This window comes from Trachinotus anak, unplaced genomic scaffold, assembly GCF_046630095.1.
Source record: "Trachinotus anak isolate AG129_WGS33_773 ecotype Australia unplaced genomic scaffold, CSIRO_AGI_Tana_v1 ptg000019l, whole genome shotgun sequence".
Lineage (NCBI taxonomy): Eukaryota > Metazoa > Chordata > Actinopteri > Carangiformes > Carangidae > Trachinotus > Trachinotus anak.
The window spans coordinates 3,802,973-3,818,359 of NW_027273870.1; the positions used below are offsets into that span (position 1 = coordinate 3,802,973).

Consider the following 15,387-nt stretch of genomic DNA (forward strand, 5'->3'; position numbering starts at 1 on the left):
GACAGGACAGGAGAGGAGAGGAGAGGAGAGGAGAGGAGAGGAGAGGAGAGGAGAGGAGAGGACAGGAGAGGAGAGGAGAGGAGAGGAGAGGACAGAAGAGGAGAGGAGAGGACAGGACAGGAGAGGAGAGGAGAGGACAGAAGAGGAGAGGAGAGGAGAGGACAGGACAGGACAGGACAGGACAGGAGAGGAGAGGAGAGGAGAGGAGAGGAGAGGAGAGGAGAGGACAGAAGAGAAGAGGAGAGGAGAGGGAGGAGAGGAGAGGACAGGACAGGACAGGAGAGGAGAGGAGAGGAGAGGAGAGGAGAGGAGAGGAGAGGACAGAAGAGGAGAGGAGAGGACAGGACAGGAGAGGAGAGGAGAGGAGAGGAGAGGACAGAAGAGAAGAGGAGAGGAGAGGGAGGAGAGGAGAGGACAGGACAGGACAGGACAGGACAGGAGAGGAGAGGAGAGGAGAGGACAGGAGAGGAGAGGGAGGAGAGGACAGGAAAGGAGAGGAGAGGAGAGGGAGGAGAGGAGAGGAGAGGACAGGACAGGACAGGACAGGACAGGAAAAGAGAGGAGAGGAGAGGACAGAAGACGAGAGGAGAGGAGAGGAGAAACCCTTCTTCACCTCCTTAATTGTGCTGAACATGGATGAATAGGATGGATCTGTTTGTAACATATGAGTGTGTGTCACTTGAGGAGCTTCAATCAATCAGCTGTCAGTTTTTTTTTTAATAAAGACAGAATTATTAACTTCATTTGTTTTGCTGAATCGATGAAATTGACAGTGTGACCCCCCAAACATAATACTAATGAATATACATTTTTCACTCATCTTGTATCTCTTCTTTCCGCTATAAGGGAAGATTAATACATGATAAGAGATGAAGCTTTATTGATCCCCAACAAAATTTCCCAAAGGGGATAAATTGTTTCATATCTCATATTGTTATTTATCTTTCCATATGCACCACAGTTAAAGAACGAACAACAAACAAATTACCTCAGAATCACTATTTCCTCTGTTAGGATGAACACCACACTGAGCCTTCGTCTCTCCACCGTCATCACAAACACAAAATGCACAGAGTCACAGGATCACTCGTAGGCTTTTATTGTTTATATCGGGAGTGTTGCCAAATAAAGTGCTGTATATTGATATCACATTCACCAACGCCAGGACAGGATTACAGTGTTATAAATACTATATATGGAAGCTACATCTACTTATGTGTCAAACTTAAATGATCCTAGATAAAGACAGGGGGAGTATGGAGAAAAAAAATAGGGCTAGTCCATTTTCTCTCATCTCATTCTCTCCTTTCACAACACAACCCCTGAGGTGTCTCTCACTGGGCCTCAGAGAAGATGGAGATCCAGTCAAACGTGAATTTGGTGATTGTTTAGTTTTGTGTTAACCGTGTGGATGCCAGAAGATGCCCTTCACTAAAATGGGATTAAGATATTTTTTTCTACAACTACTCAGACATCCATGAAAATGTCAAACTCAGTTATCTGGTCTGTAAGTATCTGAAAAAACTACATTTTCAAAGTGGCTGATTTGTTACCCCCAGAGGAGTTCATGTTGTTGATAGCAACTTAGCAAATAGGCCAAGGCGAGAAAAGGCATCATCACTTTGTTTAAATTTCTAATCTTATCTAAAAGGAGACATGATAAGAAGTGATAGACAGTGGACATCTTCACCAATAATATCTGCAGCAGCTTCACATCTTAAAGATAAAACTTTGAATAATTTTCTTTTTACTTGAGGCCATAACAAAAGGTCAGGACAGGGGGGAAATGAGTATAAAAACTCTCCTAGTTCTAAATATTCAGTCAGCTGGCAGATACCGAAAGACCAGAGAGACATCTTACAGGGAAGTTAGCCCACACTATCATGATGTAGGTTTTGCATATTTTGTTTTGCATCTGAGGATATAAATGCAGTCAAGGCACATTGGCTCCGTTTATGCACACAAAGTCCCCCATTTGCCTGGACACTCGACCGGACAGTCCACACTCACTGTGCAACACAGACGCCATGTTGTGTCAAGCTGTGTCTAGTTTGGACCCACATGAGACAGACATCCCTATTGTGGCGACAAATAGTCCATGGATTTGGATATTTAGAAAGAAGAGGACTGTAGCTGTAGACACAACAAAACAAAGTGAAAAAAGAAAGTAAAAACTAGAACACATCAACATTGTTTAAACCAGTGGTTCCCAACCTCTCTTGGTTTTGGCCCCTCAAACGTACTTCCGCCGAGTTTACACATACAACAAGTTTGCAGGTTGTACCAGTGGGAAAAAAAAGTTGTGTAAAACCTTTTGTGGCTACAAAAGCTGTAAAACATGATAAATGTCCTCAAGAGATGTCACTTGGATTAAAAAAAAAATGTGGTGGCATGGCATCAGAAAGAAGTGAGCATACCAGTCCTCTGTGGCCTGCTCCTCATCGCTGCTTAAAGCTACAGGCTACATTGAACTGATTGAACTGTCTGCAGCTGAGTTGCATTGTGGGTAATGTAAGTGCCAAGTTTTGACAAGGAAGAAGAATGTGTGGGAAAAAACCCAACAATATTTCTGGTTCTTTTGCATCATTAAAAAAAAAACTGTGCACCACAATGCTCTTTTAGGATGATGTAGTAAATCTATGCCACCTGTCATCACATGGTGAGAAGAGTAATTTTCCCTTGTCAGATTATTTGTTTTGAATACTTTTTTAGAGATAAAAACTATACGTAAGCGTGAGAAATACATATTATTTGGGGTAGCACAATTATTTCCTCATCTCACAGTCCCTTGTAAAGGTCCCACGCCCAAGTTTGGAAACCACAGGCTTAACCACGAGTTCACGGGTAAACAAAATGACATATAGTATCTATAGTATGTCAATAACATAATACTCCTTTCTTAAGATATAGAGGGGTAAATTTATGGGAATGTTGTGTATGGATATGCAGCGTTTTGGACAAAGATCTTCTCACATACATGTCTCTCTATATTTCCAGAGACCGAAACCCTGCTTTATATGGCCATAGATACAATCTGCTCAAACAGAGCAATGCATGTGTGTAAGAAGTGTCAGTGTGCTCACTCTCCACTTCTGTCAAGTGCTTCCTCATTTCCTGTGCCTGTTACGATCACTGTCATACAGTCTCGTTTGCATTCATGCTGTCATTGCCATACATGTGCAGCAGCTTCCTGATTGAACTATTCACACGCACAATATATTCAATCTCATCTTTTAACATTAGGAATAAAGACAAAAAAAGGCACCAGTTACTGTGTTTTTCCTGCTCATTTAAAGTACTGTATTTCGGCATAGGTCCTTCTAAATGAAGCTGTTCTACAATATCTTCAAACTATTATGAAAAATGCAGCATTAAGCTCGTCGTCCTCTGAATATGTACAGTTTGTCACTCAAATGCTCAAGTCCCAATAATGGCATAAAGTAAAATGAGTGTGCATGGATTATGTTGAACTGAAAAACAACTTGAGGAATGACGTGGATTGTGATGCACAAACATGAAAAATGAGCTTCCGTTTCTTAAAATACAGTTTTATTTGTGAATTTACACTGATTAGCAATACATCTAAAAGCAACTCCATTAGATAACCATTTATATAGGATTTTCACAGGTCACAAAGTAGCTTGGCTCATTCTGGCATGCCAAAGCAAAACTCGTTCTTTTTTTAAAAACAGAAAAATAAGAGGTGGATAGAGAGGCATTAGTAAAGCAAGGTGCAAACAGTCGGAAACAGAAGAGGAGAAAATAAAAAGGATGCAATGCACATTCAGTTCATCTGGGAGCAACATATGCTCAAAAAATGGTTAATAAAAAAAGTCTAGTGCTCTCTGCAAACTAAAAGGAAAACTGCGATACGAATGGAGGATGAAAAAAAAAACTTTCCAGGAGGAGAGATGGTATGAAAGAAAAAAAGACAGTCTGAGTGATAAAAACATGGTGTGTTAGTGTCAGGTTGTCCTTACCCCCTGTCCCATCTCTACTACACACACGTATGCACTTCCATTTCCAAACTCACACCTCACTTCTCCATCTCTCAGTTGTGTGACCTCAGCTCTTCGCCCAGAGCCAAAAGCTATCGTTTGACACAGCTAAAGATGCGCCCCTAAACCCTCCCTCCCTCCCTCCCTCCAAATCCAATACTTCACATTGCTAGCTGGGATATTGGTACATCTGGTTAAACTGTGGGGGGAGGAAATGCGTCAACCCATCACACTTTGGCTTTGCAGAGTTCAATTGTGGGTCATCTGACAGTTACAAACACCATCGTGTTTACTAGAGAAATTACACAAGGGGAGACTTTAAAAATGACGGCCGGGCTCTCAGCGTGATCAAATAAAAATAAAATGTCCATATGACCCTCCTTATAATGTTCCAGTTCCAGGAGGAAGTAAATGGCAAATTAAGCGAGGAAGCGTAGCTGCTGTGACTGTAGCTACAGGAAATAAAGTTTTTGGAAGCCTGAGGGGTGTCGATGCAGTCACTGGGGTGATTTAACAGAAGTCTTGTTTAGGGTCCTTGATGGCCGAGCAGGCAGACGAGAATCGCAACCCTTGTCTCATTATTTAAAAAAAAAAAAAAAAAAAATGGAGGAAAAAATTACAATATGGCTTTAAAACACACACGAACACACCAAACAGAGACGTCATCGCTCCACGACCCATGATTCTCATTTCAGCTGGCGACTGCAGATAGTTTAACGCAGTTTTCAGCACTAAACCTCCTGTTTTTTTTTTTATGTTTTTTTTTACTTTTGTCGAGTTGAAAAGTAGAAATCATTTCTCACGTGTGACACCAATGAAAGACTTTTCTTTCTGTCTTCATACGACTCACTTTCTGGGTCCCGACCTTTCTCCAACACCATGCCCTGCTTGCTACTTGCACAACTTCTACCAGAATACTTCACAATCTCCTTCACTGGTGAAACCACCTGCAACTAAAATGTGTTATATACCACAAGAAAAGTGCAGCACAATGAAATAAAAAATATATAGTCAAAAATCTATAGCCAACATATCCAGTTTTCATGTGTTATATAGTAAATTTGCATACTCTGAAGATTAGAATATAATTTGAGCAATCAGGCATCACTACAGAACATAGTCAGCCATATAAATTCACTTCTTGCAAAAAGAGAAAACATGCGTAACATCTGTATTCTCTGTAAAAGCTTAGAAATGAGTACAAAACAGAGTCGACTAATACCAAATTTGTGTTCAATAAAAAAAAAAAAAAAAAATTCATGAGATGACAAACCAGACACAAACAGTGATGCTTTACTAAAATGAGATTGTTTTTTCCATTCTTCCATTTAGTTTGGCAAAAACACCGAGATGAAGAGAAGAGAAGAAAATGCTACATAAATATTGTGAATGAGTCGACAGCTCTTTGAGATCATGTCAACTAAGCTCTGATAGGCTGCCCAGCCTTCATCCTCACTATCTAGTCCAGTCTGGTAAACCTTTAACTCATCTGCACTTCAGCCACAATCAGCTGAAGACAAGGTTTTATATGAGAAGCCTGCGCCTAAAGAGAGCGAGCGAGGCGGAGAGAAAGCTTCTCTCACAGTAAATAAATCAACACAAACCCTTTCCAGTGTGACTTCAAATTTCATGTGGCCTCTCGGTTCCCGATGCAGAGTCACGTGACCAGAATGTAAAAAACAAAACTTTAAAAGACCGTGACAGGAAAAAAAAAAGAGGTTTAGTTTCAACTTGTGCAGTTTTACAACACTCAGGTTGTAATCCAATCATTTCATAAAATTGGATTTTGAAGCAGGAAATACGCTTTGTGGTTTCAAGTTCTGTTTTCAGCCTGGGAAATGACACAGGGGGAGCCAGTAATTCAGGATCTAAATGGCCTCAAATGACTTCAAAGGAGCCCTGTTAGAGCACTGCACAGGTGATCAGGTGTGTAGGCACCCAGAACTTCATCACCCCACATCTGCTGCAGCTTGAATCTGTGGACCCACATAACCACCCCAAACATTCCTCTTTTTTTTTTTTTTTTTTGGTTGTTGTTACAAACCAAATCATTTTGTCTGTAATCCTCTCGTCTGCCTTTTGTACATAAAACCTTTTGTTAAAAAAATTCAAATAAAATTAAAAACATGAAAGGACATTGAAAACGGAGACAAAATAAAAACACAGACATTACACAGAAGGTGGCTGCCGCCCCTCTTTCTTCTTCTACGCAGACGGTCTTCCTGCCTGCCTCGCCTCGGCCGCTCCTTTCATCTCAGGCCTCCGTCTTCTCTTTCTTTTTGTTCTTCTTCAGGAAGGACGGGGTGCGGAACTTCTTCTTCTTCTTGGTGTTGGGGGACTTGGAGGGCGAGCTCTCGGGGGACAGCGCCTCCTCGATCTTCTCGCCGGAGCGCACCGTGATCTCCACGCTCTCAATGCTGGTGGTCAGCTGGCTGACGCGCTTGGACAGCTCCTCGTCCACATCGCCGTGGTTGTCTTTGCCGTTCATCAGGCCCGTGTGGTTCTCTGAGGGGGGGAGGAGTAAGACGGAGGTCAGCTGAGGACAGGGAGCAAGAAACCCAGGAGGGGAGAAACACTTCATTCTGCAAGACAGCAACCTCGATAAATAAACAATCATATGGCTTATGATTCATATTGATCAAGTAGCAGAAAGTAAGACATGTACTCAATTATTATTTTGTGGAACAGTGAGTAAAATGCTGATCTTAAATCAATAGTGTTTCTAATCAGATGTTTGTATGAAGGAGTGATGCTGTGGAAAGTAAGAATTTAACAGAACTGCTTTTCATTCTAAGTTACAAACCATTTAAATGTTACTCCAAAACTAGCAGTGAAGGGAAGGATCTACTCATAGACTAAAGGGACGCGGCGAGGACAGTGGACGTGTGCATGGGGTACAGTACGGTAGGCAAACTTATGCAAAAATAAAATAAAATAAAGTCACCTAAATCAGGAAATAAAATGCATTCAATAGAATTTCTTGTTTTGTTTAATCAGCAGCTGAGATCAGACTAGCAAAGTTAAACCGCAGTCTAAACAAACACAGAGCCCTAAAGGCTTCACTAAAATCACATTTACCGCAGGGATATTGCATTGGGCCATATTAAATCTTACAAGTGTTATAACTGAATGTCTCGCTCTCCTGATGTGAGAATCCGCTGCCCCTGACACACTAATTCCATCTGAACTGCGTGTTGAACTTCTGCTCGCACAGAGACACGCTGTCCTCGTGCTCTACATATTTCATAACATCTCCCCGTAAAACCCCAGTGACCTGGTAGCCCAGGAAGCCTGTCCTCCTTTCACCTTAAAAAAAAATGGGACTTTGAACAGCAGACAACACCCACTTCCTTAATGAGTGTTCACAAAACAGGGCAACTAGTGTCACACCCCTTCCTCTGGGTTGCAAATGGAGGTTGCAAAGGGAATGCAGGGCAGCAGCATCATGTTACTGCACTAAAACACAAAAAACAGTGACGACTTCTCAGGTTATTTTCATCTTAGCAACCAAAAAAAAAAAAACAGGGTTGACATTAAAAAGGAGCCTGTACAACAATTGACCTAATCTCAACACAACGACTGACCGAGCTCACACTGGGGGTGTCAGACAATATGGGTCCCCCTGAGCCAGTGTGCTGACGTGGATTAATTGTTACTCATTGTGTGGTTTTTGTGTGTTTGTGTTGGAAGGAAGCTGATAGGAAGTCAAACTCATAGTGTCATTATTTACAACTTGTAAAGAGGCCGCTATGATCTTTGTCGTTCTTGGAGTTACACCAACTGGCTTCAAATGTCAGACACAAGAATGTCTGTGTTAATACTGTAGATAAACAATGTTAATGCTGCACTACACAAATAGATCCCAATGACAGCAAAAGGCAACACTTTAATACAGAGAAATCTGTCATGTGACACTGTAGCACGCTCCTGTCACCAACCTGGCACGTCTGTGATGTTTTACACCAAAGGCAAGAGAGAGGCAACAGGTCTCTTGCTGCTGCGCTTCGCTTTCATTTGACAACTCTACTGAACGGTCCGTGGAAGCTGCTGCAAAATCTAACCAATAAAGTCATAGTCTGACATTTTGGGACAAACGTTTATTTGTTTTCTTGCTGAACGAAAGATCAATATCATTCTCATGTCCGAGCATTTAGCTTAGCATAAAGACAGAAAAAACTGTCATGGCATAGTTACAATGTGTAGCTCACCCAGTAACAACAAACATCTTTTACATTTCTGTTCATGTATGGATTAAACAATGAGACACAACATGATCATTTATAAGGTTTAGAGGCTTTTTTTCCCTATGTTTATGCTAAACTAAGCTAAGCCCCTCCTCTCTCTAGCTCCATAGTTAACACATGAACATGAGAGAGGTATAGATTTTCTTGTCTATCCCTTGGCAAGAAAACAAAATAAGCTTATTACCCAAAATGTCAAACTATACCTTTAAAGTCAAACACGCACATTTAGAAAAGAATAATGTAAATTTGGTCTTTTGCTGTTTTAACTCTGAAATCTCACGGGATGGGACACTGTTGAAGTCTGACTGATTTAAACGTTGGGTTTTTGTATGAAAACTCATTGATGCAGTTCACACTTACAGCACAGATCAGTAGTTTAGGCATCGCACACTGAGCTCTTAGTCCATTTCACTTCATTCAGTTAAACTAACACTCTCATGCACACACTTCAGATTTTAAAGACACACAAGATCATTCTGAAAAGTGTCTCTGTCTCTCTGTGGGTGAGCGATACCTTCTTTAGCTGGAGTGCTTTGCGGGGACTGGGTGAGAGACAGAGACTGAGAGAGAGTGGAGCCGTCATCGGAGGTTAGGTCGTGCTCACCATCTGCAGGAGGGGGTGGGTGGGGGTGGGGTGGATGAGAGGATTGCGGGATGGTGGGATTGAAGTAGTGGGATGACAGCAGGGGTGAGTGGGATGAGAAGGGGTGATGGAAGGATTTGGGATGATGGGTCAGAGAGGGGTGAGGGAGTGGGTGTGGGTGAGGTAGTGGGGGTGGGGGTGGGGGTGGGGTTTGAGAGATTAGTTGCAACACACATGTTAGAATCAGGCCATGCACAGCTGCTTTTCCACAAAATTTCCCAAATCCCTGTCTGTTGATCATCAGGCCCCCTGAGTGCCATCACACTCTGTAACATGTAACAAAGTAACCTATAGACCGCAGGTTTGATTCCCTGACCAGCAAGTATATCCCTCTTCAACATGCAAACACACAACCTGCTAAAAATAAGATTATTTATTAGCTTTTAGTGACAGATTTTCAAATACAGTGGGTGTGCAAATGTCTGCAACCACGGCTGTTTTCATATTGTTCAGAAACTGATATCAACAATATCATCCAGATGTTATCTTTACCTCATGAGGTCAACACTAAGTGATATTTTCCACCATAATCATGCCTAAAAATAAAGACTTTTAATGCCCTTCATCTCCTTTTTCTACTTAAGAGAAGGTTTTTTTTAAATTTTGTTTCCCTTCTTTCATCAGTTTTTTTTAATCTCTAAGAGCACACATTATGGTTTCTGGCTCCTAATGCAGTAAAACTCATCGAGCACTTGGCTCATTGTATTTCTTACATGATAAAAACTGTTTACAGCAGCTTTTGTGTTGCTTTTGTAAGAGCAGTAAATGCTGCAGTTCAGCTCCTCATTAGTAGCTTGATTAGTTTTAAACACTCGATAGTGTAAATTAATGACATTCCCATATCACTTTAACACATTCATTAGCACATTCAGGGTTACACATCCAGTTGGCTGAGAGGTTACAGTCATTCACGACTCCTTCATGCACAGCATATAGAACGTGGTTGTGTAACAGTCTGGTCTGTGCAGTGAAAGTGTTCATATGTTCTGTGTGTGTGCCAGGTGCAGATAACAAGAGTTGCATGCAAAAAGTTGAGATTTGAGGAATTCAGTTTACAGTCGTGCAGAGTTGGCTGCACAAGTCTTGTCGTTTCTCCACCCATTATACAATATATTCACTTGGAGTAGATAGTTTTCATCTACAGCGATGGGATGCACATGTACTGTACATCATGTGTGAATAAGTTGTATCAGTTTTGACATTTAATGTTTAGAATAATCATGTTTTAGTTGACGTAGTTGATGTAGATAATGGACTGGACACCACTAATCACAGGTTAAAGGTATAAGCGTGTGAGTGTGTGTGTGTGTGTGTGTGTGTGTGTGTGCAGCCCAGGCATGTATCAGCCCATTCCAGACGGTCTCCAGCTTGCATCCAGATTGGTCACCGGGGATTCATGGGGCTGTGGGGGCAACAGTGTCATAGCAACGGGCTTGGCTCATGTGGCGGGTGTGAAGACCTGCTGTCTGTTCGGTCTGCCATCTTAGTCATACCGGCCTCTCACTCACACACAGTAACACTTGCACCATGTTTCATATGCACATAAGAACATTTGGACAGTTCCATAAACATGCACGAACACATGTGCATGCTGATGCACACACACGCACAAATACACACATTAATCTGATCCAATGTGGCAGGAGCTCTGCAGAAAGAGGACTGGTGGATAACCCCCTTCACTATCTGTTCACTATTGATTTTTCCCCTGCCTCTCTGAAAGGCAGTGGGACAGAGGACTAATATGATTAACATTGACTATCCTGTGTTTGTGTGTGTGCGCATACACAAGGTTAACGCAGATGAAGGCATCAGTTGAGCCCTTAGGGACAAACCCTTATGTTAAAAGGTATATATATATATATATGTGTGTGTGTGTGTGTGTGTGTGTGTGTGTGTGTGTGTGTGTGTGTGTGTGTGTGTGTGATACCCCAGGCAGTGTGTTAGAATATGGGAGAGTCAACTGGGACTGCTGCTGAGGCAACAGCCCTACAGACCCTGGATTGCATGGTTGTTTTTTTTGTTAAGAGAATGAACAGAACAAACTGCACAGTAATAAATCTGCAAGTCCAGATTTGAGGAGCAAGAGGAGGAGGCACAGATATGTGACCAAAGTTTTTAGAGATCCTGATTTAGTTGAAGCTCAGCTTGAAATCTGCTCCAGCTGTTTTAGCCGATTCTGAGGACTTCAAAATGTCAGATGGTGCTTGTTAACAACATTAACAGGCTTCAGTGGGACATTGCCAATATCTGGCTGTTAGGGTTGTGTCTGTTATACAGTTAAAAGTCTTTTCACTCAACAAGAGAAAGTTATTTTTTAAGAGTTGTGATAAAGATCCTGTATGTCAGGAGCAGGATATTCCACAGTTGTACAACAGTTTTTATAAATAACCATAAATATAAACACAATATATTATAATACTATAATATTGTATATAAAAATACACCTATGAAATTAACTGCACTGCAATTGCTTTCTGCCAAAACCGATATACAGCACTGGCTCATGACATTGGCCCTGCAAATTTAGTCGGACAGTTCCTCACTTTGTGCGCTTTTCAAATTGTGCCTTACAGATTGATTATTGATCAGATTTGTTTTTAAGCCTGGTGAATATTTTGTTGCGAAATGAACATTCGGACTGGTAGGATTGTTTGCGGCTGACACAGAAGGACAAGTCTTTGGCTTGAGTACATGTCACTGAGTGTGTGTGTGTGTGTGTGTCTGTGTGTGTGTGTGTGTGTGTGTGTAGTCCATATGTCTCTCAGTGTGACTGGGCTCCTGCAGTATTTGCAGATTAAACATCAATGACTTCAGTACGTCTACACACCTATGAGTGTTCACACAAATATGCTGTGTATAATTCTGCATGTTTGTTTAAGTGTGTGTGTATTTGTGTGTCGTACCGCTGAGGCCCAGTTGCCTCTTCTCCACGTTCTTGCGGTACTCCTCTAGTTCCTTCTCTGACAGCTCACTGAAGGGGTTGGGAGGCAGGGGAGCCATCTGCTCCTCCTCTGTGGGCACGTATGGCTGGGGAGGAGACAGGGAGAGGGGTGAGCGGGCGAGCATGGGAGCACACGCACACGCACACGCACACGCACACACGCACACACACACACACACACACACACACACACACACACACACACACACACACACACACACACACACACACAGAAACAGTCAGGAGGCACATGCACACACATGCGAAAAACAAAGCACACACACACAAACAGATGTACACTATAGTGCACTAATACATGCACACACAAAAACAGCTCTCTGTCTCTTACATACTTAAGCACCCACAGACTGACACAGACACACACCCACTGCATTCATTCCAGTATAACTCAGGCTGCTCATATAAAGATAAAACAAGAGCGTTGACCACATCACATAGAACTCATCTAATCACCGACTCTATGCTGAGTTTCCCAACCAATTAGTCTGCAAACGCAAACATCTTCACTGCAGACTGGAGAAAATAAACACAGCAAATGCACGACACACAAACTAATGCAATTAGCCTTATATGTGAGGCTCATCACACCCACAAAGCATGTCACACACATGCAAACAAAACACACATTGTCTTTGACACGTCTGCTTAAACTGGTGTGCAACAATACGTCTAAAAAACCCTCATGGTCCGAGACACACCCACACTCACACACGGGAACAACAAAGAAGTGCAAATTTGTCTGAAGTACGAACCACATTTGAACACACTTTATAAACGTATTCCAGTGTCAATCTCAAAACACAACTCTAATAAACACATGCAGTGTTTTCTGTTCTGAGCAGGCAAGAAAGGTGCCAAATAAAAAACCACAAAATACAAGAGAGTGAAATAAAAACACCGCCGTGAACAGGAGCAATTAGAAAACACTTGTGGATATTTACCAGAACTTTTATCTGCACCAGATCCTTCAAAACAAGACACCAACCACAAAACCATCAGCATCAAAATGTCCAAATTAGATTTAGAAGTTTATCTTTAATATTTGTTCTTTTAGATTCTTTTTATTCATTTGTAAGTGTGGCTCTCAGCATATCACAGTCCATGCTGCCTGTGCATAATGCTCTCACTTGTCTCCCCCTAGTGGTGAAAAGATGACATTAAACTGACAGTGATACAGCACCTGGACTCAATGATGGAACCAAACATGGGTGTTTTCACTTGTTTGACTGATCACAGGCCTGTACTATGACAACATATTCAGGATATCTTTTTGTTATCTGGCTGAACTCAACCTAACATTGACTGTCCTGGAGAACCTGAAGCTGGTTATCAACGGGCTACGTTCAGGTGAAAGAGGCAAAGTTGTTAATTATGAGCAACATCATCAGAACCATGAATAAAGTAGTTCATATGATCAGAGAAGAAACGCTGATATCTACAGGTGAGTTATAGCGACATTCAAAAGAGATATTCAACAAGGTGAAATGTAAACAATATGATCACATGACTAGAATAGAGAAAAGAAACGCTATAAATAATTTACAATTATTAAAGCCAGGCCAAGGATATATTGTATATAAGTACAGGAATTAGTTAGTTTCTTACTGAGTGAGAATTTTAGCTAGAATAGATATTATGTGGGCGTTTAGTGTGATAAACCTTCATTCATTAGGTCTGTTTTAAAACCAGAGTGGACATATGGAAGGACTCAAACAGCAAAACTAAGATGTAACTTATGTATAAAAATATCTACTGCTCTTTATAATTGATCACTTCATTGTGAACTCTTTTGTCCCTGTCAGGATCCTGTAGGAATAATGACTCAGTTTTTCCAGGTATCTGATTGGTCAGTAGTCGGGCTGTTGACAGGTTTTGATCTGATCCTCTGAAGTTAATCTGCTCCAGAGCAGGTTAGGAGTTTAGCGTCAGTTACCTGGTGATTTCCCACAGTAAGAAGTGAACCACCACTGTACGACTGAAAACCCAAGAGTTAAACCTGAAGTTACCTCGTTGACCCCAGATCCTGCTTCTTAGTACAGGTCTCTGATCTCCTCTCATGACTCAGTGGACATTTACAGGTTTTGTTTTGTCTTGAGCTTCTTCTACTTCACAAAGTTTAGTCATGTCAGGTCATTTCCACCAAAACCGCAACCTGAGCAGGCGTCTACTCAGCTCGGATAATGGAAAAATCATCTGAGTTACTGCTCAGTAAAGACGTGCTTAAGGAAATCTGTGTTGTTGCTGTTACTTCAGTGCAGCAGGAGGGTCTATTATCCTGCATAAACTACTGCACATACATAAACAAACTCACCCTGGAGCAAAGTGCAGAGACCTAAATGTAGCTATGTATCATGAGATTTAGAATAAAAATGTATCAAAACTATTGATAAAAATCTAGTTCAGTTTATTTTTCAACTTCAGGAGTGACTCTGGCTGATCTGTAGTTATCTTGTGTTTTCTTCAAACTTCTGCCATCGAACCCTGTTACTGTACTGTAGCTGCCTCTTACAGACCAACTGTAGACATGAGATGATTTGTGACATAGCTACATGGAACTTGAGAGGCAAACCAGTCAGGCATTCACCATTTTCTGACCTCACATTTAACAAAAATGTCTGCATGGAAAGAAATTCAGTTATAAGGCTGGAAAATCTAAGAAATTAGGGTTTTTTTTTTTTGTTTTTTTTGGGGGGGATCACCGAGAGTTCATTCTTACCCGTCGTGGTTCATCAACTGGGATGCCTGCAAGGTGCTGAGAGCGTGGCCCTGATGACATCACATCAAACCGGTTCTGCTCTCTGATCTGTAGCAGGACAAAACAAACACGATGATATTATCAGTAAGTGGGAAACAAAGACAGTGACTCTAAATGATTTAGAATTATGGGCACTAAAAAAACAAAAACAAAACAAATCTCACACTCAAAGGAATTTTTAAATCAAAAGCAACTGGACTTGGTTATTTGTCTAGGAAGACGTTTCACATCTCATCCAAGAGGCTTCATCAGTTTCATGAACCAAGTCCAGTTGCTTTCAATTTAAAAATTCCTTTGAGATACTATGACCTGGACAAATGAGAATATTCACAGGCTTAAATCTCACACTGATTGAGAGGAAAGAGTTAAACTCACTTTGTTCCTCTTCTGCAGCACCTCACTGGGGTCTGTGTTGAGAGGGACAAACTGATTTGGGTCCTCGATCCGGATCGGGGTTCCCGTCTCCTCTGCCTTCATCCACTGTAAAAGGTGAAAACAAGCTATATCAAAACCTCCTGCTCACATAAACAACAACCAAGCACTTTTAAATATGTGTAATATGTGAAAACCTTATTGTAACTGTTGCATGTAATCACATTTCTACAGCACTTTCAAAAACAATATTATTACAAATAGATTTGTAATAAATGAGACTTTACTGTAATCAATCATAAGTATCTTTGTATTGCTGGATAATATAGTAACAAATCTATTCTTTAATCTTTAATCTTTCTAGTCCAGATATTATTATTATTATATTATTATAAACCCTGAGTTACAAA

The 15,387-nt window shown here is 41.2% G+C and overlaps 1 protein-coding gene across 14 annotated transcripts in view; it reads right to left on the reverse strand.

The window, feature by feature from the left end:
- Positions 1 to 4,902: 4,902 nt before the first annotated feature.
- add3a (adducin 3 (gamma) a) overlaps positions 4,903 to 15,387 on the reverse strand; it is a 98,631-nt gene continuing 88,146 nt past the window's right edge. For 5 of the 14 annotated variants that reach the window (XM_071503218.1, XM_071503219.1, XM_071503217.1 and 2 more), the window contains 5 exons: positions 14,981 to 15,085; positions 14,567 to 14,653; positions 11,792 to 11,915; positions 8,757 to 8,849; positions 4,903 to 6,503 (listed from right to left, as the gene is read on the reverse strand). In XM_071503218.1, coding sequence (XP_071359319.1) covers positions 6,253 to 6,503; positions 8,757 to 8,849; positions 11,792 to 11,915; positions 14,567 to 14,653; positions 14,981 to 15,085 — 660 coding nt within the window. In that variant the 3' untranslated portion in view covers positions 4,903 to 6,252. Of the gene's footprint in view, positions 6,504 to 8,756; positions 8,850 to 11,791; positions 11,916 to 12,791; positions 12,816 to 14,566; positions 14,654 to 14,980; positions 15,086 to 15,387 lie in introns of all 14 variants that reach the window. The other 9 variants (XM_071503227.1, XM_071503228.1, XM_071503226.1 and 6 more) reach the window with 3 other exon arrangements.